The sequence below is a fragment of the Ostrinia furnacalis genome, unplaced genomic scaffold, assembly GCF_004193835.3.
Source record: "Ostrinia furnacalis isolate ACB-3 unplaced genomic scaffold, ASM419383v2 OfSCF4245, whole genome shotgun sequence".
In the NCBI taxonomy this organism is placed as follows: domain Eukaryota; kingdom Metazoa; phylum Arthropoda; class Insecta; order Lepidoptera; family Crambidae; genus Ostrinia; species Ostrinia furnacalis.
This window is the reverse complement of record NW_021134484.1, coordinates 1,319,502-1,344,826: the sequence shown is the minus strand read 5'-3', so window position 1 is coordinate 1,344,826 and position 25,325 is coordinate 1,319,502. Positions and strand designations below refer to the sequence as shown.

At 36.3% G+C, this 25,325-nt stretch overlaps 2 protein-coding genes across 3 annotated transcripts; one reads left to right on the top strand and one right to left on the bottom strand.

The window, feature by feature from the left end:
* Nucleotides 1-57: 57 nt before the first annotated feature.
* On the bottom strand, nucleotides 58-8,302 carry LOC114359193 (uncharacterized). Its single transcript, XM_028313477.1, has 6 exons — nucleotides 8,120-8,302; nucleotides 5,439-5,563; nucleotides 3,395-3,695; nucleotides 2,159-2,298; nucleotides 859-1,189; nucleotides 58-548 (listed from the first exon to the last, which is right to left on the bottom strand). Exons 1-6 carry the CDS (start codon nucleotides 8,217-8,219, stop codon nucleotides 457-459), a joined length of 1,089 nt encoding a protein of 362 aa, XP_028169278.1. The 5' UTR covers nucleotides 8,220-8,302; the 3' UTR covers nucleotides 58-456.
* Nucleotides 8,303-14,761: 6,459 nt separating this feature from the next.
* On the top strand, nucleotides 14,762-24,302 carry LOC114359220 (protein obstructor-E). Of its 2 annotated transcripts, XM_028313518.1 has the most exons (7): nucleotides 14,762-14,946; nucleotides 17,635-17,794; nucleotides 18,835-18,953; nucleotides 20,803-21,003; nucleotides 21,522-21,717; nucleotides 22,211-22,340; nucleotides 24,241-24,302. In XM_028313518.1, exons 1-7 carry the CDS (start codon nucleotides 14,901-14,903, stop codon nucleotides 24,262-24,264), a joined length of 876 nt encoding a protein of 291 aa, XP_028169319.1. In that variant the 5' UTR covers nucleotides 14,762-14,900; the 3' UTR covers nucleotides 24,265-24,302. The 2 variants fall into 2 exon arrangements, with proteins under 2 accessions (XP_028169319.1, XP_028169318.1); XM_028313517.1 differs by lacking the exon at nucleotides 24,241-24,302 and having other exon boundaries at nucleotides 22,211-22,402.
* The last annotated feature ends 1,023 nt before the right edge of the window (nucleotides 24,303-25,325 follow it).

Sequence of the window (25,325 nt, the reverse complement as noted above, 5' to 3'; positions counted from 1 at the left end):
CTTAAACTAAAATGTTCATTTTACTTTACTTGAGTCTACTTTGAATATTTTTGGATAAATTGCTGTTGCCAAAAACTTCAGAGGTTACTTTGACGTGGCACCAACGTTTGTGGTTGGTGCAACGTCGAAATGTATGTTGTTTAGTCATAATTAGGTAAGCTAGTGGTTATGTGGATTTATGTAAATAAAGTTCTTATAATTTACGCGTTCATTTATTTTTTTATATTAGGGAAATAAACAATAGGTAATTTATTACATTTTATTGCATTTCTTCGTCTATTACATTCAGACTTGGCAAGAATAATATAAATGCTTGGAAGATGACACATTTTTAGAAATTATATCACACATGCATTAAATAAATGTACAAAAATGAAGATTAAATGGCATCATGGCATTTCTTAGTTAATCTAAAATCATAATTGCACGAGATTACTTATTATCACAGGGTTCTCTTCATTGTGAGGAGTTGACTTCTGGTATATTGTTCAGCTTTAGATAGCGGATAGCGTCTTGAGGAGACATTATGGCCACTGGCGTTGCGAAGTCTGAAAAAATAAGAGACTTTTGTTAGTGTACCTGAATAAACTGAACTAAAATAAATAAATAAACACTAGCTTAAAAATAATAGAGACGACAAACATAAACTAGGAAGCGATTTCAATAGCCTAACAAAAAAGAAGCTATCATTATTATCGGTATTACTCATTTAGTCGCTATAACAGCACAAGTCTAATTTCCCAATGGCAAATTGAGGATTTAGTCTACACCCTCCCCACGCTGATCAGTAGAAGTAGAAGATATTATTATCATACTTATTACAATATTACATCCTAACTGTACAAAAATAAAACTTACTGTGACTATTGTAGATAGAATTCTGCATGAAAATAGCATTTCCATCTGACAAGTTAGGATTAAACTGGAATCCTGGAGCGTCAGTCTCCTGGGGTGCAGGCCTGATCCAAGGTCCGCCAGGGAACTGGTTGATCTGAGGAATAGTGGGTAGATTGGCTAGGGACGGCTTATCAGGTCGAGGGAACAAGAGAGGTTTGGTGGTGAGAGTCGGGGGCTCGGAGGCAGCTGGTGCGGAAGTAGATGGTGCTGGAGGCTGCGGTGGACCAGGTGGTATGAAGGTAGATGAGCTGGAGCAGTCTACTAGAGCTGGGTAGTCGCAGACGCCGAATTTCTGAAACGTTAAACCGTAAGGTTTTGAACACTGAAATAAACTGATTTTTGACCAAGTCTTAGATCAAAACCTGATAAGTAGGTACTTTGGATTGAAAGATTAATCCGGCTGTTCAAACAGAATAACAATTTCAAAATAATATAGTGGTAATTTAAGCTAGTCAACCAGCAGAAAAAAGTTGAGTTTGACAAATGTATTGCTATTGAATTATAAAGACTCCTTTTGTTTGTAAAATTAAAATTATTATTTTATTTTATTTTTACTATCAGAAACCACAGCTCTTAAAATAATTACATTAAACGTGAAAAAAGTTAAATAATTACATTAAAAGTTAAAAAAGTAAATAAGAAAAATAACAATGGACAATATGAATGCTAAATGGGCACTATCCAGCAGCTGACCTCAATTAATGGCCATAAAGAATGCGGATGACAATAATGTGTACCTATTCTTAAAGTTTCGAGGTCGACAGGACGCTTGAACTCTCCGATATGTAATTCGTATTCATTTAGGAGATCTCGCTTACCATAATTTTTTTCACGGTGAACAACTTTTTCGGATCGGATCGATGGACAAATACTTTTTTGAAATGTATGACGATGATTTTGATAATGATTGCGATTAAAATTACAATTTAACATACAAACAATTATAAATTAAATGTATGATTGCTAGATGAATAAAGAATCTTAATCTCATATCAAAATAACAGACACCTAAAATAGCAAAGTGAAGGAAGTACTTATTTCATACGGTAATGAAAGCATCAATCGTTTATTTAGGTATTCATAATATGCTTTCGTGTGCGAATTATAGTTCTAGCGTTTCAAAAATTCGTGCTCTGTTCTTTTGGCATTCAAAACAGCGGATGTGTTATTTAGTGCAGTAGTTATTTTACTCTAGATTAAGCTACTCTGTATTTTTAATGTGTTTTGACGTCGATAGTTTATTTTCTATACTGATACATACCGGACTGTAGGCCAAATCTGCAGGGCACTGAAACTTCACTGGTTTGCGGTTGACGCACACGAAGAACTCATTGCAGTTCAACTCGTTGCGGAAGGTCTCGAAGTCGGTCTTACATTGCGGCATTACGGGGTTGGGGATCGCTGGAATGTAAAGATTTTGACATAAATCATAATATAAAGCTGTGTGCCCACTGAGGGGACAAAATAATCACAAAGTGCTTGCTTTCAACATCACGCAATGACGCGCGTCGTTTTGGATGAGCTTTTACAGTGCGTTAACTAGATATTAGCTATGAGTAGGGACTAGGGACAAAATTATGGGCAAAGTTTTGGGATATAGTGACCTAGGTTCAAATTATTTTCCTGGCTTTTATGCACAGACTGAGGTGAGAATGACAAGATATTTACTATGAAGTTAATAACCCAAAAAGTTGATAACCATATTGAGAAATTGTATTTTCAATTTTATAGCTGTTTTATAGCCGTCGCTGCTCTGCTTCATATCATAGTTAGATATAATCTTGCTGATTGCACTTTGGTATTGTTAGAAAAAGACCTTGCAATCTATAGGTATAGGTTTTTTTAGAAAGAGATCTAACTTTCATTGAGCCTAACATCCTGTGCTATCAATTCCACTAATTTTATACTTATAGAGAGAGGGGAGAGAGGTGTTAAAACCTAGCACTTAAAAGTTCAAATGTATGTCATCTCTACGCAGATGTCTTGACATAAACTTTTCAAGTTGCTTAGCATGTATAATGTGAAAATAAAGGTCAATGTATTATGCAACTATTTGGACGACCTGATCGTTTTACATAACTTTCTTGGCATTTCCATTTATCTGACGATATCTCAAAGATAGCATACTTCTTTACACAATGCTAAAAATTAAGTACCTACCTATAAAGTATTATGCACCATCAATACAATTATTTATTTATAGAATGAAAGGATGATTCTAAAAGTTCATCGAAAATAAACATTTAAGATGCCACAGTACGTCGCGTGAGTGTTGTTCATTCATTTAGAGAAATAATGACAAATAGTAGGAGGTAATTGCACGCTTAAAAGCTCCTACACTTATATTTACGCCCTCAAAGATGACTCAGGATTGCAGTTTATTTAATGCATACTGCTGGACGAATGTGCAAGATGAGAAAGAAGTAAGCTAATTACAAATATGATTTGTAAGAGAGCTTCAGAGGTAAGCTAATGGAAAATTGTTGTTTACACTTACCCACAGACCTATCCTTGCATTGCACCATATCTGCATAATCACAGAACCCTCCACTAGAGAACATTAACCCTTCAGGGCAGTCCAGCTCATACGCCCACCCATCCCAACAGCTCAAGAAGCTGTTGCAACTGCTAGGCGACGGTATCTGCGACCGGCGGCCCGCACACAGAGGGTTAAAGTCGGGACCTCTTTTCGAGATAGTCAACCTGTTCTGGTACACGGGATCCATGTTAACCTGTTGGATCACGTCTTCGGAGACAGGTATCATGTAGGCGGCGGCCGACGCGTTCATAAGTAATGGCTGGAAGAAGATTAATGGGTTGAGATAGGACTCTGCCTTAAGTAATTACAACGTTAATACCTTGTTATGTTTGACTTATAAGTAAGGTAATGATGTATTACTTGGCAAGTAGTTGATACCGGAGACATAAATACGTATTAAAAAGTCACCTTAGTAAAATTATAATAGGATAATGATAATAAGGTATGATAATAATATGGACCGTTGCCAGAACCAAACTTGTGACTATTCAGATCGGTCTATGGTGCAGGTTTGCATTCTTAGTGACCAATTAGATTTAAACGTATTTTTAACATGAATATAGTTACCAATATTTTTAACAATATGATAAAAGATAGCAATAACTCGAAGAATGCTACTCAAAGCTAAGCCAGCAAAAAGTTATTGGTTAATGTCTTTCAAACAACCTTTGTATAAGGAAAACTACTTACAATAACTTATTTATTTTTGAGCTAGGTTAGGCTAGGATACAGAAGCTCAAAGTTGCACAGCGTGCTATGGAGAGGGCTATGCTTGGTGTTTCTTTGCGAGATCGAATCAGAAATGAGGAAATCCGTAAACGAACTAAAGTCGCTGACATAGCCCGACGGATTAGCAAGCTGAAGTGGCAATGGGCAGGGGACATAGTACGCAGAACTGACGGCCGATGGGGCAGCAAGGTTCTGGAATGGAGGCCGCGTACCGGAAAACGCAGCGTGGGACGTCCACCTACAAGGTGGACCGATGAATCGTAAAGGTAGCAGGGAAGCGCTGGACGCAGGCCGCTACCAATCGATCAACGTGGAAAGCATTAGGGGAGGCCTATGTTCAGCAGTGGACGTCCTATGGCTGACATGATGATGATGATGATGAGCTAGGTACAATAAAAGTATGCTGTGCAAAAAGAGTGACATTACCACAGGTTTAGTAGGTAACACGCGGACTACTCACAATTATATCACAGCATACAACATGGCATTACACTCGTAACCAGCTCGACTACAGCTTACATTACGGATGCTCGGCTCTATGTAATAATTATGCAATTTCCTTCGGCGTATCTACTGTCAAATCTCGAGAAATAATGATATGTCCATGCGAAAAAAATGCTAGTTGCTTTACGAAAGAAAATCACATAGAAGCAGGCTGTCTGGTGTTATGATTCACGCTTATTACGCGTCATTTTGAGTTGAAACAAGATCTGAAATTCACACAAGAATTTGTCTCCCAAATCTTATAAAACATAGATACAACAACGCATGCGTTATACAAGTCATAGGATATTCGATAAAGATGCAAAAGTGTTGATGACTTACACTTCTAGATGCAGCATTATTTTTACACTTTTTTCGTTCACTGCAGCTGACAGATCAAATACAAGTTATTTATAGCGATCTGCCAGTTCAACAGAAATATAAACAGATCTCAACCTAAGATTATCTGAGAAATCCTGCATTATTTAAGTAAACATCTTGATTTCAAGTGCAAATGGTATAACATTCTATTTTTATAAGGGGTTTGTTTTGTCCGGCTTCCGTTTACAATGCAAATATTTATGCAATATGCATAATTTCTTCATATAAATTCAGATCAGACCTTAACATAACATTCGAAATGATGAGACGTTTTGATTGTAGGTACATAACTAGAATATGTATATTGCAAACTGTCTATAAGTAGCAAAAGTTGGCCTTGGAACTGGATACTTGAGATGGGGAGATATTTGTCCAGATATTTTTTCCAAGAAAATAAGTATATACTTACACGCAAGAAATTGAAGAAGTACTCCAGAAAATTGGTGTGCTCCGGCCTCAGAGAGGCGTATCGAGCCAGCATCTGCATGTAGGGGTTCGAAAATGTCTTCATCAGGTTGCCATTGTCGTCGAAAACTAAAAAAAAAATGTAAAAAGTTATCAATATTATTTATAGGTAAAAAACTGAAATATAGACTCCATAGATTAACTGGGTTCTAGTAGTTGAAATCTCTCTATTGCTAAACGTTTAGAAGTTAAGAGTTAATTTTCAGCTGTGGAGGTCCACTGCTGAACATAGACCTCCCCCAATGCTTTCCATCTTGCCCGGTTGGTAGCGGTCTGCGTCCAACGCAAAATTACTTCATTTAATCACGATTGTCAAAAAAAAAGATCTCGTGCTCCGAAGGTCACCTCAAACCGTTTGTCCGATAGCTAATGTGACATCTAAAATGTCTGACAAGTTGTTACAGGCCACAAGATAGAAAACCTCGCAGATCGGTCAAAGTGATTTTAAAAATAATCACCAGTCTCTATCAGTCAATTAATCTTTATCACATACTGTATTGGGACTGTAGGATTCTCAACAAGAACATTATCGTGCATTTATTGGTGCAAAAGGATCATACCGAATAAGATACATTATCGTAGAGATAAAATAAATCTCAGTTGCAATAAAGATACAATTGTTTATTTTTAGAGAGTTTAGATATTACTTTCTCTGTACGATTTTAGAAAGCCGACAAAGGATGGATAGTACGAGTAGCGCACACCATGAAAAACTGATAAATAAAAAATACAAAACTTTGTAGTAACAAATTTTTCGCGCATATCTTAGAAATCAATGTAAATAAGATATAACTTGTGCAGAGGACAGTTGGAGTTGTTTTGGATAAAATAAAAAAAATTGTTTGTTGGTTGTAATTAATTGTTCAAATACAGAATAAATATAGTTATATTTTTTCTAGCTATTCAAGCAAGTTAACCTGAGCTAAATGTACTTCTTGCGCTACATCTGAGAAATAATTTTTTTCGGAAAAAAAACTGTATCCACTAGCTCGCAGATACGTTCCGGTTGAAAAGCAAATCAACCAAAAAGGTTTTGTAATAACCAAGATTCATCCATTTGCAGGTATTACAGATGCGCTGACAGATGAATGCGGAGTGTACTTATTTATTAGACTGTACACCCGTACGGACAAGCTTACTCTCATCGTGTGACGTGAAAGGATTTATTGCTAAGGCTCTACTACACTTTGTAGGTGAAAATATTAAAGTATTTAAAACAATTTACTGGAACAGAATATCTTTAGTAGGTACTTTTAACCTAACATCTATCTATATATATAAAAGAAAGTCGTGTTAATAACTCAAGAACGGCTGAACCGATTTAGCTGAAAATTGTCAGGGAGGTAGTTTAGAGCCAGGAGAAGGACATAGGATACTTTTTATCCTGTTTGAAATAAAAAAAAGTCTGCTTATTTATTGCCATTAAGGCGGAACAAAGTTCGCCGGGTCAGCTAGTATATATATAAAAGAAAGTCGTGTTAGTTACTCCACTTATAACTCAAGAACGGCTGAACCGATTTAGCTGAAAATTGTCAGGGAGGTAGTTTAGAGCCAGGAGAGGACATAGGATACTTTTTATCCCGTTCGAAATTTAAAAAAAAAGTCTGCTTATTTATTGCCATTAAGGCGAAACAAAGTTCGCCGGGTCAGCTAGTTATTTATAATGTGCAAAATAGTTATAAATCAATAACATGATAATCTTATCAGTCTCTACAACCAAAGGGCTTTTGGAAGAGAGTCTTCCTAGCAATAGCACTGATAAGTTGTAATAATACAATAATGTTATTGATACACTTAATAACACCTAAGTTGTATCTCAAACTTAACTTGAATTTAAAGGTTTCGATGTAAGAATCAACATGAATGACATGTAAAACAATTATTGATTACCAAATCATAACAACTTTTTTCCAAGTAGTGATACAATATTCTAAATTGAGCCTCTACACAAATAAAACGTTAAATTATTTGTTAAAACAAAAGTACAATGGCTGAAACTTTCGATGCTTTAAGTTCAACTAATATCTAACAAGTGTATATCAGCCTTAATTTCGTAACCTGCATATCCCCATAAGTCTCGATGTGAAACAAGTGTGGGAGCGTCGACCGAGGGTGGCGAACGTTGGCTCCATAAATTCAGATCAAGAGTCAAAATCTCAGGTTCGCTTCCCGGAAGAGTCAATGCTTTACATGCACCATTAATAAACTGAGATTATGTTTCAGTCAGTTTAAAATTGATTGAAGACCGCATCAGTAAAATATTTCATGCCAATTTGTTAATGTTACATATCACGTGGAGTCAGCTTTACTGTATCGTATCGTATATTAAAAATATCAAGTCGTATTAAGTTCTTGCATTATTTATTACTTAACTGAAATGCTTTAAGAGCTTTGAAATTACAAAGCTTTTTAAATTAATACTTTATTTTATTACAACTTACGTAATATGGATTGCAATTGGGTTTTGGTTTAATCATGATTATAATTGACATAAAAAGAAATATAGGAATTTTATGTCTGTTTCAAAATTCACTATTTTTAATTTCAGGATACTTTCAGGAAAATATTTAGTAACTTAATAACTATTTCCACCTAATTTCCTAAAGAAAAATAAGCACTACTCACACAACATCGCCCTTTTCTGCCTCGCGCCCGTTTCAGTCGAATTGTCATCTGCGCGTCCGCACACCGCGAGGACAAATATCAACACAACTATTTTGATCATTGCGGGAAGGATCTACCTACTACACCCGTGGACACTGTTCAAGCGTAGGGCAATGTCAGGGATCCTGCACGCCCTAGCTTATATACCGGCCGCACGCAACTGCCCTATAACTACCTACGTTTCTAGTTTAAGCGAGGATGCCAAAGGAAGCCTAAAAGGATATGCTTGTTCCACAGTGAGTGCAAATAAATGGCCGCCACAATAAAAAGTTTTATGATAGTTTTATGATTTTCTGGACCGTTTTTGTTCTGATCGTAAAATGACTTTGTTGGTCATAGCAGCTTTGGACGAGGTTGTCACAATTGGTATTAGGGTTATTGGAATAATAACATGGATGTTTGTACACAGTCTTCAATTGTGAGGTCATGGGCAATGTAGTTGGCATGAAATGCTTCTAGTACGTTTTTGGTTTTCTAATTTATTGCTGATTCTGTTATATCTTCTGAATACCTAGGTATTAACCCTTGTTACTTAGTAAGAGTACCTAATAAATAACCGTATTAAAAGACAATATTAGCCGATGCTTGACTTCTCCATCCGGCTAACCCTCTGGCTTAACGAGCTAATTTAATAGTCATATTTTCAAAATATTTCCTAGAAAAATATTCACTGTTTTTCCAGCTGCTTTCCAAGTGGTCCCTTCGTCTTCAAATATCCAATTTATTTCCCTCGGAAGCCGTCAGTCAACGCGACTTTATTTACAATTGAAGAAACGTTTATTTATAATATTACCGTGCACATTTCCCCTATCGTCCATCTCTGCGCCTGCGCCTGTTAGCTTAGATCTTGATGCCGGGACCGCATTAATCATAGTGCCTTAGCTGGATCTAGGTTTTGATGGTTTATTATGCTGGCGATTGCGCCTGAAGTCTAGGGATAGACTACGCCTAGGTTTGGTATCGATAAGTCTAATTTATATTGTGAAGGCGACAGCACTAAGTTATAAGTTTGTTGTTGGAACATCGGCTTTATTTCAGCTGCATAAGGTGAGGTAAGTACCTCGAAGTTTAGCTAAACGTGCTTCTGCAATAAGGAAAATATATCTACGGCAGAAGCACGTTCCTCTTTTTTTCTTACCAGAGACAAGTGGAGGATTTGACTCACATGTAGTATAATGTTAATCGAGTAAATTAATTTGTAAATTCTAAATCATAATTTTATTGTAACTAACATTCATGAAGACTGATATGATAAAACGGGGGTCACTAACTTTATCGATAACACTTAAATCATTATGTGCTCATCTCTATTATCTAGTCTGGATTCCGCTTTGTATGCGCATCACACGGTTTTCATACAATAATCCCGCGCTTATCGTTTTTCATACATTGTACGGGCTCGTGATGGGACGTCAATTATAAAAGCTATAACTAAAACAACACAAAAACGTCCAGCTAATGAGGTACGATTATTCTAATTACGTCGTTTTTATCACATTTCTAAGTAATAACATTATCTTATCGCCATCATGTGTTCCGTCCACATCTTGAAATAGACTTGTTCAATTACATCTCTAAGTATTAATTTATTATTTAATTTGAACTACTTCAAGTTAGCCCTGCTCTGGCCTATATGATAAAATACGTCTAGTATCATTGCAGAAAAAATAAATCTTTTAAAGTCTTCCATTTGCCATACAGAATTTATAGGCCCCTAAGGTTTATTTGAAAAAGACTTTTTAACTTGGCTAGACTGGAAAGTGTCGTATAAGGTAGAAGATTTTTCCTTTTCTGACATAATTATGTGTAAAAATTATAACTGAAAAAACAGTCCAAAAGTTTGACAGTGTCAAAAGATAGGTTGTGTTTTGAATGTTTGAAAAAGGAAAATGCTTACGGTACGTCATGTAATACGTATTGTCATCGCGAAACGCTCGAAAATTCTATAGACCAAAATGCATGCACAAAGCTGCGGTCAACAGCTGGGACTTTATAAATTAAGCTCAGTGACGATGAATTACAATTAATAAGGTGGAGTAAGAAAGTATGGCTTTTCTGTAAAGGTCAACACTTAATAGTGTAGAATTCTTTGACTGGGAATCCCATTTTATGGCAGAATACCATGGTAGTCAGCTTTTTGTAGAGATATGCGGATTCTATAAAGATAGTACATGAAAGCTTAACTTGTATTGTACTAGGCTGTGTTTGCGATAAAATATTTTTTCCGTTTTCATCAATAACAAGAGGAAAGTGTATAATTATGTACTATTTGATCAAAAAAACTGAACAATCTGGGTATTTTTTATTGAATCCAGTAATTCGATCGAAAATCGAGACACAGTAGAGATCCATTGGTACCGCGGTCTCATGCGGCCTCTTAAGGTTCTAGACTAAGAGCTAGTGAACGCCAGACCTACGTCATTTATTATTGTCCAAATATTATACATAAAAATCAGATTTAATGGTTTAACGTTAGTAGAATTACAGTCTATTGAATATACAGAAAAAGCCACCGTAAAAGTTAGACTTACGGTATACTATACAATCTGATTTTTATGTTTAATATTTGGGCAATAATTAGAAGTATTTTCCCCAAAAGCCAGACAGTTTTGACAGTTCCAACTCCTTGCCAGACAGTTTTTTTAGGGTAGCTCCCAAAGCCACCACGACCCAAACTTCATAATTCACCAACATCATATCCTATATTGGGAGCATACGCTGACAAACTTTCAGCTTTTATAAAATGACGTAGGTCTGGCGTTCACTAGATCTTAGTCTATTCTACAAGATAATAAGTAGGTATTATATTTTTACTGTTAAAACATTTTGTTACATTCTACATCATTTATTTTAAATTTTATTTACTTTAATGCTCCTTTTAATCTTTGCAAGTAAATCGACCGTTTAGCAATAAGTCATCTCATTTAATGTAATTGTATGATATTTTTTCCCTGCTTCCTGATTATTAACACTTAAGATCATCTTGATGAGATTGGCTGTCGAATTAATGATCGTTCCCTTATTGATAATGTTAACCCGTTACAAGCGTTTTCTTAATGGTTTTAATGACTAAGGTGTTTTTGCTGACCGGTGGTGCCTGGTGTAGTGGTTCGCTTACCGGACTTAAAACTTTGGGGGTTTGAATACCTTTGTAAGCAAATGTAAGTAATCGCTAATGTTCATATCTTTAATTAGTTATCTATTAACCTCTATATTATCCGCAAGGCTATATTCCTAATAGTCCTCTCTTATTAACTACTTTTCAATTCAATTAATTAACTTATTGACGAAAACTTATTCATATGCTAAGCAAGTAAGTGTAATATGTTTGTGCGTTTTTTTTTTTCAGAACAAGTCAGGCACACTTATTATCTATTTGTGACTTGTCGTCTTCTGATTACTATAAATATATTTGTATTAATCATCATAAAAGGCGCGAAGTATGAGCGATATTCTCGTAATTTATCGTCATTTACTCCTTCAATTCCCGGTCACTGTAGCCGGGCCGGGTGCGTGGGATTCCCTATATTCAACTTGACTTTTTATTTAATTACGTCGGCCTACGCGCCGCCCAACACTCGTTTAATTATTCTGCTAAATGTTTGTCGCCGTAGGAAAAGGAAATGTTTGTTGACTACGTAATTACTATCTCTGGAATGTGCATAAAATTTGTGAATTTATGTAGTTTAATTAGTTGGGTACTAAATATGTACGTGGGCTTGAACATCTTTATTTGTCGTATTTTAATGTGATTTTTCGACTTTTTATAAGTCTATTTGTTCACTCACTATCAAGTTTGCTGAAGTAAAGGACAATTATGTTATTCTCGGGTTGATTTACGTTTAAAAGTTTTTATAGAATATCTATAGTCCAAAGGGTTATTATTGTTATATTATGCATCTTTATGTTTGACAGAAGAGAATTTTTAAAAGGCTTACAATTATGATGTAACGTAAATAATCTGCATTAGCATACTAAAAATCTTCTTGAATTTGTCTGTATTAGCGTAGTTACTGAATGAAAGTCATATTACAATGTACAGTCGCGGGCTTAGCACCAATCACATTATGCTTGCCTGATGTGCTATATCGACTGTACTTAAATCAGTGATGTTTAACATTAATTGTTATTTATTGCAATCTGTCACACAGTTGCTCTTACCTTTGGAATGTTAAAATCAATTACACTCATATTGACTGATATAAATCTTTGCAGTAAAATTAATACTACACTAAAGGCAATTGAAGCTCTATGATAATTTAATGCAGTACATATTTGAAGTGGTAGAATTTCCAAATATTCTTGTACCATACAATATACTCGTAGACTTTATAATAACGTAAACTAGCTGATAAGCTCCACTCCTCGAGTGTACAAGAAAATATTTTCATGATTATTAGTAGGTAATTCTTACTCTGGATTATTTTTTTCATATCTCCCGTAAATATCACTGTTACCATGTCTATTAGTGAACCAACTGCACCCACCTCTACTGTTCCCCAGTTAATAAAGAACAAATGTTTAGCATAATTACAATAATTATGACCGTATGCGAGTACACAATCTGAATACGATCTGTGACGGAGAGAAACCATGTATCACAGATGCTCACTTTCTAGCGCATGCGCCAAATGCAGAAAGTGATATCATAACACGCAATTGGAAAGACATTAAATCCTTTAAAAATATTATTCCGAAATATAGTTATGATACAGTTAATTTTATGTAAACATTAAGTAAACAGTCTGCTTGTGACCACGGCTACAGCATAGCAGCCGAAACGTCAAGCCGTGAGTACTTTGGTAACACATAAATAAAAATCGCATTAAGACCCGTGTCTTTCTATTTAAGTTGAAATGGAATCATCATTTCAGCCACAGGACGTCCACTGCTGAACATAGGCCTCCCCCAATGACTTTCACATCGCACGGTTGGTAGCGGCCTGTATCCAGCGCCTTCCTGCTACCTTTATCAGGTCGTCGGTCCACCTTGTGGGTGGAATGCAAAAGTTTAAAATCTTATAATAAGTAAACAATTAGTAATGTGAAGCTAAATGTACCTAATTATTACAACATTGTTGTGTTTCTGTGGTATTGTAATGATTCCCGGGGAAGTTGCTTTCAGCCTGATCATCACTTTCCATCAGTTGATATGCAGGCCAAAAGTTTTTAAGTTGTGTGTAAAAAGTCAGTCCTTAGAATGATGTTATTTCCCATTTACACAGAAGCTCGTAAATTGTGATAGAGTAATGGAAATCTAGTATTTTTATACAGTTTATACAGGGTGTCCCAAAAAGTAGAGTCAAGCCGAAGCCCACAGGTAGAGCAGTAGAAGGGTGATTTGGATAGCCCTAGTGATGCTCCTCTGGGCTTCGGCTTAACACTACTTTTTGGGACACTCTGTATCCCAACTATAATATTATAAATGCGAAAGTAACTCTGTCTGTCTGTCTGTCTGTCTGTCTGTCTGTTACGCTTTCCCGCTCAAACCTCGCAACCGATTTTGATGAAATTTGGCATAGATATAGTTTGAGTCCTGGGAAAGAACATAGGATAGTTTTTATCCCGGTTTTTGAAACAGGGACGCGCGCGATAAAGTTTTTCTGTGACAGACAAAATTCCACGCGAGCGAAGCCGCGGGCGGAAAGCTAGTAACAAATAAATTCGTATATACGAGTATTCTGATAAGGTCTATCAAGGTCTTTAATGTCTTTAAACCAGTCTTTAATAACTTTGCAATAATATCTGCTGTAAACCTAGAAACTTTTATGCATTTTAGAGTTGCTGATTTTAAAGTGTCTAGTTTCTTTAATCTAATTTCACTGTATCAATTATAATTTTAAATTTCTGTGATGTGTTAAATAATACTAGGTTTATATCTTTATAACTTATATAATATATTTAGATTTAGATGTTTGTACATTTCGTGATTCATAATTACTTTGCAATTAATATTTCTATTAGATTCAAATTAGATGGATGGGAAAATTACCCTCTTTGTTTGAAAATAATATTTTGGCACAAAAAGCTATCAGTTTGAGTGAGTTTTGGGATAACAGATATTAAGCAACAATATGATTAGAGACTTTTATTTTTTTTCCTGAAATGCCCTTACGTTGTGTATTTTTGTTCATACAAAAATATTTATAAAGCATATTATTTTTTATTAAATGAAACTTGTACTTGTATATTTTCTTATCATGATTGCTAAGTAACAAGTAATTTAAATGTAACTTAAATTAGTTCAAATTATGAGCTAAACTAACATATAAATTGAGCCAACCTAAATTTTCCTATGTAGCAATAATAGCACAACGAATTAATAGCCGACTTGTTGCTGCAACATATTGACGCAAACGTCAAATATTTTCGCGCGAAATAACTTTTTAATTAAAACAATTAAGTAGCAATAAGCATCTAATTGTTCATCGTAATTCATGTAACTAGTTTAGCTGGCTAACGCTAATATTCTTGCGCTGCACGTTCAACAATAACAGGATCGTTTGGATTGTGGTGAGGGACAGAGATGGCAAGATTTGTGTGGTGGTAGTTGGAGAGAGACGGCCGGTTCGGCTAACCTTTCGCTCGACCGCGTAGTGGCTAAGAGCAGACAGCCAAATGAGTAGTTGCCAGTGTTACATAGAGTGTGGCGCGGGCTCCATTCAAGCCTGGATAGTTTAGGAAAGTCACACAAGTGACTCGGTTTAGATAAGTGATAAGGAAGTGTACGTAGTCGACGCAAGATGGCGTACAGGTCTTGCGTGGGAGTTGTCCTCCTATGTTTAGTAGGTGAGTTGACAGTCTTACAATTTATTAAGTTAAAAAAAATATTTCAAATTAAAAATATTTTAAATAATAACAGGTGTTTACAATTTATTTTTTCTACAATAAGTAAGGATAATATTGTAATTCCAACACAAAGCTTTTTCATTTAATATTGAATTGTAAATACTCGTAATTTTCCTTTAAATACTTCAGTTCTCATGGTGTTCTTCAGTATTCATGGGTCAATCAATACAACGTTCTTATGTATAAACCTCACCATCAATTAACCTCTTAAAGACATCCTATCGTCTTTTATTGCTTATTTTATCACATCAATATATGTATATGTATTCATCTACATATATTGATATGCCAATAGTTGCGCGACCCGCCCGCTCTTTAGCATTCGGGCGCGGATTGCGCTATAAATGTCAAGGAAGTGTCTGACCTTGCGCCGGCGCACTATTTCAGACTGGATAAGGCTTTCTCTTTTGAAATATTGACATGTATTGATGTCTGAGTTTAGAAAAGATCGTTTGCCAATCACATATTATTTCAATGATTTTATTAGCTAACTCTTTCATACTTATGGCACTTTATGAATTATTATACTATTATGATCACGTTATAAAATAGTTTCAAGCCTTCTCAAAGCAATATAAATACTTCAACAGAGTCTGAATGATTAAATTATAACCATAAATAGAAATTACGCGTACGCGTCGCACGCCAATACAAAAGACATCAACGCGTTACCTATAAATCTTTCTTAGTTTTCTTATGATCGTAAATTAATTGTTTTCAAATGATACATAAGTAGCTTGCATTGTTTTATGTATCATGTTTCATAAAAAGATTTGTGATTTTATTGGAGAGTTAGAAGATATTCATCATCATCATCATCATTTCAGCCATAGGACATCTACTGCGGAACATAGAGGATATTAACATTGTTTAATTGTTTATGTTTAGTAATTACTGTTATTTACATAATGTAACAAAATAAGTAGCCATGTAAGTACATTACGTATATTATTCAAAAGCAAATTTTGGCAACTTTCATTCAGCATAAAGCTACGCGTTAAGTAACAGAGAAATCGGCGCAAGTTGCTTCACACCAACTTCTTATCTTGCAGTTATCAACTGTCTAACACTTTTTAAGTGTATTGTTTACAATTTAATTATGAAGGTTACGATTTATGGACTATGAAAATGTAAAAGTAAATTGCTGAAGGTTTGGCGAATGTTTATTAATAATAACTTTGAAAAAGATACCTGCTTTGTGTTACTTTTAAAATTTATCGTAATATTGTTTCGTTATTATTATGAATTCATTAAAATTAACTGACGGCCGATGGGGCAAAAAGGTTCTGGAATGGTGGCCGCGTACCGGAAAACGCAGCGTGGGACGTCCACCTACAAGGTGGACCGACGACATCGTAAAGGTAGCAGGGAAGCGCTGGACGCAGGCCGCTACCAATCGATCAACATGGAAAGCATTGGGGGAGGCCTATGTTCAGCAGTAGACGTCCTATGGCTGAAATGATGATTAAAATTTATAGAATACTTAAACAAATAGGAAACAACTAGGCCTTATTTTTGTAGATATTTACCATCAGGCGAACTTAAACTCTGACTTTATCCTATGTAAAGATATATCGTAACATCAGCAGTACAGTACTTATATTAAGAAAATCATTGAAAATAACTACCTAGACTATAAGAAGAAAACAACTTAACTTATAATTAATATAGACGTTACCGTTACTTTATTAAACGTAACATAAAAACTAATGGTTAATTATTTCAAGGTGCCTAATTGAACCACTTTGAGTATGCCAATGTCAGTGTTACATGGGTTTAATTAAACCAAAACTAGGTCTAACGTACTAGAAGTAAACCTGCGCTTGCACACGTGAAAAATGGTTCGCATTGGGTCACAGACTTCCTGAAAGCTCAATGCCGAGGAAGGCCGTCGGTAAATGCACTTTAGCAAGGCTTTCTTTAAAACTACTTGTACAACATACTCGTAACTAGTTACAAGAAACAAGATTGATATTTCAGCATAATCATAATCATAATATCTTTAATGCTTCATGTGGTACAAACAAGGTATTAAAAATAAAACAGTCCCAGAACATGAGCCCTGTGAGGGCATACTTCTTATAATAATGGAATTATTTCGCATTCATTTTTCAAACATTTTTTCATGAAATATAATATAAGAATATAGTGATAAGAATCTCTTAAATACAGAGATTCTTGATATTATACATTGTCAAACCTTAAATCCACGTAAATAGTGCCTTCTATTCCATTACTTAAACCACAGAGTTATTAAAATGTTACACATTTACAGTTCTTATAAATTATTAATTGTAATTGATTATTACATTAATTGTATTACATTAATTGTAAATTAATAAATATTGTACTTAAAACTATGAGTTTGTGAAAACAAATGTTGTTTGTTCCGGCGTTGCTTCTCAGCACTTGCCATATGTTTGTCTCGAAGCGCTACTGGGGCCCAAAAGATAAGGAGACATGTAAAGTACCCCTTAAGGGCTACCTTTTTTTAACTGTATTTTGACGTTCATGAGTGCCACTAGTGGTCTAAATTGAATAAAATATTTTTAATTTTGATTTGATTTTGAAAGAATTTTATTTAATATTATTATTATTTTAAATTAATTAATTTATTTAACTTTACAGTTATAGCCTCATCAGCAGTGCCAAAGGTATCCCGCAAGAAGCCAGCGAACCCTCCACCACGGCCCGCCGCTGCCGACCCAGACGCGGAGATCACAAACTCCTGCCCTGATGATGGCTTCTTCGCTGATGCTGAGCAGTGCGACAAATACTATGAGTGCAGGTAAGATATATCCGTATGTTTACAAAATAATATGAGGTACATTTTGGCTTGTTCCGATGCTTTACATAAAGTAAAAAGATAGGACCAATTCTGATAACAAGTAAAGTGTAAACGAGGCATTATTTACAAGTTAAAATTGTTCCTTAAATTTAACGCCCGTTTTCACAAACATTACTATGGGGTCTCACAGTGCGCGTGAACGCAGAGGGTGACACACGAACCAAATACATGGCTCTATCCAACGCTGTGCGTTCGATCTGCTGCTTCACTTAAGCCAGCATCGTTTGTGAATGAGGCCGTAAATCTACGAAGGAAATAACATGCAAAATTACGTCTCTAGGTCTTCCTTTGTGCTGCTATTGGGTGCTTCGAAGCTGCAAGGAGCTTCATAGGCACTAAATAAACAGTGGTCATCAAACTGTATTTAGTTCTTAGATCATAGTTTATTTTTACATAGAATTGGACAGTTAGATTGTTCTTTGTTATCTACACATGCTAACACTCTACCAACAAATAACGTGTTCAACATTTTAAACGCTATATCGGAAAACTGCAGTGTCAACGAACGGACAAGGATAATCTTGACTAAATTCGGGACACGTAATGCAAATAGAATGTCGAATGCTTGAGTTTTATTTGATTTGGACAAGTGGTTTACTTAGCGCCAGTGATTTGTGATTTTATTTTTGCACATGCTTCGAAAATAACTACGGTATTCTTGTAAAAGTCTGGTCGTAATACCTATATGTATTATATTTTTCCTAAAAAAAATTATTGTCAACATCATCATAGGTGTACATTGATAGTCAAAATTAGGAAAATATGTTGAAGCACCTAACTATAGTAATGTACCTAAATATAAGCCTGCTTACTACAAATTCTTAACGCATTTTTTTGTTTCTCCTAATTATCATTTGGACAAACAACAACAGTGGTATTCCACTGCATCCTGAAGAAAATGGAAAGAGCATCAATATTTATTTATTTTTAACAATACGTCCAAAGAGTTACTTTAACTAGAGTTGTTTCAAATATTTCAGACAAGGAGAAATCATTGAGAAACTGTGCCCCGATGGTATGGTGTTTTACGACTACAGCCCGGAGGAGGAGAAATGCGACTTGCCATTCAACATCGACTGCTCCCAGAGGCCTAAGCTACGTGAGTAGCTTCTAATTACTTATTACTAACATAAGCTATTAATTTATTATATTAGATCTCATTTTATAGAATAAATATTTAACGTCACTCTTTACAAAAATATTCTGTGTATCTGGAGAGTACTAATAGTTTCTAAAAACCTGGATACATCTATGTTTTTATTGATAGCACAATGCCTAACTCAAAATATAGATAAGTAGGTACATTTTATTTCAATTCCAATTATACGAGTACACCCTGATATAGTTAAAATCTGTACTAGCGGGCCGTATAACTTCAGCTAGATGAATCAGTTGCACTAACTAGACTGGATATCTTACTGCAAAGGTATTTTACCTAAATTCATGTACATATTGTTAAGTGTTTCAGTAAATATCTAAAGAAAAAAATATCTTACTTAACTAGAGTTTCACTGAAAGAATTCAGATTGGCAAAGGTGATCCAATTACACCACTACAGCTGCCTATTTCCTTGCCCTCGATTTTTAATTTAGAGTAACTGCCTCTTAAACATAGAACATTAATGTAGCATTTAATATATTTGCCAAATATTATTGATCGTTCGTTTTTAGTACCTACTTACATTTAGTATTTTGTATTCTGTAATTGATCAATATGTAATTAGCGCCGGAATCACGTCTAGAGATTTTTAAAGGTCAGCCAGTCAGTACACGTGACGGCTTTCGCACGTGTTTCTTGGTTAGGTACGGAAAATTTAAACAACTTGTGGTAGAAATCCTGGCATTGATTGGTAGAGGTTGTCAGTAACATGCTGTTAAACTAATTTGATCAATTGAAATCGCTACATCGCGACATATAATGTTATATTATCTAGAAGTTTGATGAAGGTGAGCTCACATTTTTATACAGTGCCAAGGAAAGTGATACAGTACAAAACGTCCTTCCTTCATTAATTTTGATCCAGAATTGTTGAAGTATATCCTAGCATCCACACTTTAAACATGTTAAAACTCTGGACGTCATTTGTTTCTTGATAAACAAACACAACTTGAAGACGACGTCTTTGTTTGTTGTATTGAAATACAACAAAAATAGGTATAGAATAACAACAAAAACTTAGTAGGTATCAGCTAACCATTGAAGTAACAATAAAACATCGTATATTAAAATGAAGGCAACCCTGTATGTCGCATCTGTAGAATACATAACATAATACAGCGAGGGCCGTCGCGGCTTGGAACAACTTTCCATTCTCAAGGGAAAAACGGCCTTGAGGGACCGAAGACTCATTTTATATCGAGTCAGAGCCGCTTTTGTAGTCGGGAAATTATATGTAAATAGCGGTGATGTTGAGACCTGTAATGTACCTACATGTTACGCCATATATGGCTCGGAAATACGAGTAGTACCTAGTCCGTTTACGAGATGTTTAAAAATGTTAATTGATGGCGAAGCATTGTACTCATTATTGTTCTATAATAATGATTTACTTATATTACCTCAAATAACGATTTGCTCTCAGAAACTTCCTGGATTTTCGAAGGGCAAATAATTATCTCCAAATTAGTAAAAACTGTGTGATTGTATTGTAGCTTCTTAAAAAAAGTCGGTAAAAGAGTTGGGATTTCTCCAGACGCCCTAAGAAACAACTTGAATTTCTTGATGAGTTCAAATATTGGGATTTAACGAATAGTACTTCAGATGGCAGCCCAAACTGGTTAGTCTGATCAATCCACGTTAGAGGCCTATAATAGGCACAGAAAATCGGACACCAGGGTGATGATGATACAATAGATGGTACATGTAAATAATAATAATAAATAAGAAGTAAAATTATAACATTCTTTCTAAATAATAATATTAACTGAAGTTCTGTTGCCCCTTTCCAGAAACGCCCCTATCCACTCTCCACTGCCCGCGTCTGAACGGCTACTTCTCCCACGAGGACCCCAAGGAGTGCGGCAAGTTCTACTACTGCGTGGATGGCAAGTTCAACATGATCACCTGCCCCGACGGCCTGGTGTACAACGATAAGACCGGCATCTGCACCTGGCCTGATGAGGCTAAGAAGAAGGGCTGTGGCGCTGCTGGTAAATATTTTTATCATTTTAAAATACTTACAAGCACTTGCGTCATGCATTAATATTTTTAAGTTTATAGTTGAAATATGCGCTGTCTTGTAGAAATAATTAGATAGTTAATATGTTTATGTTTTCGTCTTAGTGCAATTACGAGCTTAGTGCCCTTTATTTTGAAATTATAATCACATTCGATAAATTAACACTCCTATATTCTTCTGATTAAATTCGTTGCGGGTGCCACGATAATAAACAGAACTTTGGAGGTCAAACTCTAGATCCTAGCTACAGTTGAGTTGGGATAAGTCTCGTTATCTTAGGCTGGGTTGCACCATCTTACATTAACTTTAACAAACGTCAAAAACTTGTCAAACTCCATACAAAAAGCACCGGTTATTTTTTATAGTTACGGTTAAAGTTAGGTGGTGCAACTCAGCCTTAATCTTTACTAGGTAAAACTAATTAAAAACACGACAGAACATTAAACATCGACAGCAACTTAAATCGAATTTCCAATATTTTCCCAACAGAGGTGTTTGACTTCGATTGCCCAGCGGTCAACGAGACCTTCGGCCTGACGCACCCGCGGTACCCCGACCCTGAAGACTGTCAGTTCTTCTACGTGTGTATCAACGGCAACACGCCCCGCCGATCCGGCTGCAAGCTCGGACAGGCCTTCGATGATGTCCACAAGAAGTGCGAGTGGGCGAGGAAGGTGCCTGAATGGTGAGTGCTATACGGATTTTCTTTAAAGAAACTAGTGAAGGCTTTTTTATTGGTGGTCAATTAGTAAATGCTATCCCAGTGGTAATAGTTCTGTTATTACATTCAATTTGGTATGCCCGTGCTCCTAAATATCAAGGCTAACACTTTTAGTCCATGCCTTATTAGAATAGACTACCCAGTCAGTGAATTCCACATAACTTTCGAAACGTACTTCACCTAGGCTTAACCTACAGCGTTACCGAAAAAGTGACGTTGAAATTACTAAACACTTTTTTGCCTTTTTGAAGTCTACCGAGACACTAGACACAATATTGTATTTTTCGAGGCTCACTGGCGAGGCACGCGTCGCCCAACGTGTTTGAATAATTCCCTTTTAAATTATCGTTCATATCACTTACTGAAAACTTACGTAGATTACTGAATTACGGTGAAACAGTTTACGGCATGTAAGTTAAATCTAATTTCATAACTTAACAATAATCATTCTTTGTAGCGCCGACTGGTACAAGGGCCAGCTGACCGACGCCGAGCTGGACGCTTTGGAGAACCCGCCCACCGCCAAGCCCAAGACAAGCGGCTCACAAACATCCCGCCGCAAGCCCATGCGCCCGCACAAGGGCAAGGCGGCGCCCGAGCCCGAGGAATAGGCTGATGTAGGTTAATAAATAAAGCTAGTCTTAAGGTATAAACAAGATTTTTCTTTATTTGCCCTCTAACCTACCCCACTTGCGACAGAAAAGTAAGCGTCTGTGTCCTGACTTGGTTGCTGTGATAATGTCGCGCAACTCTCATATTTCCACTAGCCAAAAGAAACCCTAATTAATAACTGATGTGCCAAGAAACATGTTAATTGAAGGTACTGTATCCTCAAATTAAAAGACACTAGACAAAAGGTTTATGTCCAAATCGTTTCCAACTCTAAATCTCGGGTTTGTTTAAATTAACAAACGACTGTTTTTCGGACTTCATAATAATACTCGTAAACAGTGATGTTTGTACACTTTTAAGCTGTGTATGCTTAATCAAAAAGTATTATGACTTAGAAACACTATGTTCAAGAACAGTTTATCTTATAAGAGCTCTGAGAACCCGCCCACCGCCAAGCCAAAGACGAGCGGCTCGCAAACATCCCGCCGCAAGCCTATGCGCCCACACAAGGGCAAGGCGACGCCGGAGCCCGAGGAATAGGCTGATGTAGGTTAATAAATAAAGCTAGTCTTAAGGTATAAATGTCTTTTCTTTACCTACCTAAGCGTAAGCACGTTTTGGTCAAATGCTGTCAAATATAAAGGGCTCTTAGACATGTCCAAGTGGCAATGGGCAGGGCACATAGTACGCAGAACTGACGGCCGATGGGGCAGCAAGGTTCTGGAATAGAGGTCGCGTATCAGAAAACACAGCGTGGGACGTCCACCCACAAGATGGACCGACGACATCATAAAGGTAGCAGGAAAGCGCTGGAAGCAGGCCGCTACCAACCGGGTAACATGGAAAGCATTGGGGGAGGCCTATGTTCAGCAGTGGACGTCCTATTGCTGAGATGATGATTATGAGACATGTCCAAAATATAGCTTACCCTACCACCACTTCGGGACAATAATCAGCTGGTGCTGAACTAAGGTTGACTAAGAAAGCCTTTCCAGCGCTAACCCCAAAACAAGTGGCTCGCAAACATCCCGCCGCAAGCCCATGCCACGGTAATAATATCTATACAGTATTCCAACTCTGCCATATTTTTGAAATAAATGTCAACAGCCGCGCGGAACGTCACGGTATGACAAGATGCGATAGGGCTGCCCACTTGCAGGCCCTATTTTCATTACATCTGCCTACTTTGAATTTTTATCTAGTATTATGAATGTATTTTGTTATTGTAATTTTTATTTTATTTTGACTAACAAAATACTTTGTGAATGAAATAGGATAAAAATGCATGTTGTTTAGTGATTAGTAGATTTAATGAAAAGAATATAAATTTGTGTTAAGATTTAGTAACAAATCTTTATAAATTTACGACCTTAAAATTTATGCGTCTCGACTTAGGCGTATTATCGATTATTATACAGGGTGTTTAGGTAAATGGGTTTATAAGCCGACACTAGCCCTTGGTATATAAATGGTATGATGAAGTCAGAAAATTGATATCATTATTTTAATAATTTGAATTTTCATACAAATCTGATTTTATAAATTTTATTTTGTATGAAAATTATAAAAATAAAATTATGATATCACTGACTTCACCATATAGGTATGTTAACATGGTCTAGTGTTGGCTTATAAACCCATTTACCTGACACCCTGTATAAATAGGTTCTTATAATTCTTTTATAAAAAAAGAGCGCTTACTGTTTAAAAAACAAAACATCGTCCGATTGCACATTCGCGACACCCCCGACTTTTGCATGTCGAGCGCATACCGAGATTTGAATTTCGAAGGAAAACTCGCGTTTCGTCCGTTTATATGAAGTTACAATACTGTATGATAATATTACCTTGCCCATGCGCCCGCACAAGGGCAAGGCGGCGCCGGAGCCCGAGGAATAGGCTGATGTAGGGTAATAAATAAAGCTAGTCTTAAGGTATAAATGACTTTTATTCTTTTCTTTACCTACCTAAGCGTAAGCACGTTTTGGTCAAATGCTGTCAAATATAAAGGGCTCTTAGACATGTCCAAGTGGCAATGGGCAGGGCACATAGTACGCAGAACTGACGGCCGATGAGGCAGCAAGGTTCTGGAATAGACGTCGCGTATCAGAACACACAGCGTGGGACGTCCACCCACAAGGTGGACCGACGACATCATAAAGGTAGCAGGAAAGCGCTGGAAGCAGGCCGCTTACCAAACGGGTAACATGGAAAGCATTGGGGGAGGCCTATGTTCAGCAGTGGACGTCCTATTGCTGAGATGATGATTATGAGACATGTCCAAAATATAGCTTACCCTACCACCACTTCGGGACAATAATCAGCTGGTGCTGAAAGTGGCAGAAGATAGCTGTGATAGATAGTTGCTTCCAAAAATTGCTTTGACTAAGAAAGCCTTTCCACCGCCAAGCCCAAGACGAGCGGCTCACAAACATCCCGCCGCAAGCCCATGCGCCCGCACAAGGGCAAGGCGGCGCCGGAGCCCGAGGAATAGGCTGATGTAGGGTAATAAATAAAGCTAGTCTTAAGTTATTTTTTTAAACTTCTTTTATTTACCTACCCAAACGTAAACGTAAGCGTAAGCACGTTTTGGTCAAATGCTGTCAAATATAAAGGGCCCTTAGACATGCCCAAATATAGCTTACCCTACCACCACTTCGGGACAATAATCAGCTGTGGAAGATAGCTGTGATAGCGTTGCTTCCAAAAATTACTCTGACTAAGAAAGCCCTTCCACCGTATAAAGGCTCTGACCATAATGGTCCTTTTATTAAGCTATGGATGTATAATCAAAAAGTATTATTACCATGAAACATATTTTTGAGCTCTGGATAACAAACTTTACATATTAAGCACCATTTAAGCTTCTGTGATTTTATTAAATTCTTCAGTAATACTTTTTTCTAGCATATAGGCTATGCTAGAAAAATAACTTACATGGACGTCACCTAAATTAGGCA

What these genes read in the sequence shown, in the direction of transcription:
- LOC114359220 (XM_028313518.1), top strand. Translation starts at nt 14,901, where the DNA reads ATGGCGTACAGGTCTTGCGTGGGAGTTGTCCTCCTATGTTTAGTAG. An exon ending in TGTCCTCCTATGTTTAGTAG is followed by an intron (nt 14,947 to 17,634) that starts GTGAGTTGACAG and finishes TTAACTTTACAG; the next exon opens with TTATAGCCTCATCAGCAGTG. An exon ending in GAAGGGCTGTGGCGCTGCTG is followed by an intron (nt 21,004 to 21,521) that starts GTAAATATTTTT and finishes TTTTCCCAACAG; the next exon opens with AGGTGTTTGACTTCGATTGC.
- LOC114359193 (XM_028313477.1), bottom strand. Translation starts at nt 8,219, where the DNA reads ATGATCAAAATAGTTGTGTTGATATTTGTCCTCGCGGTGTGCGGACGC. An exon ending in GCAGAAAAGGGCGATGTTGT is followed by an intron (nt 5,564 to 8,119) that starts GTGAGTAGTGCT and finishes TTTTTTTTTTAG; the next exon opens with TTTTCGACGACAATGGCAAC. An exon ending in ATGCAAGGATAGGTCTGTGG is followed by an intron (nt 2,299 to 3,394) that starts GTAAGTGTAAAC and finishes TTTACATTCCAG; the next exon opens with CGATCCCCAACCCCGTAATG.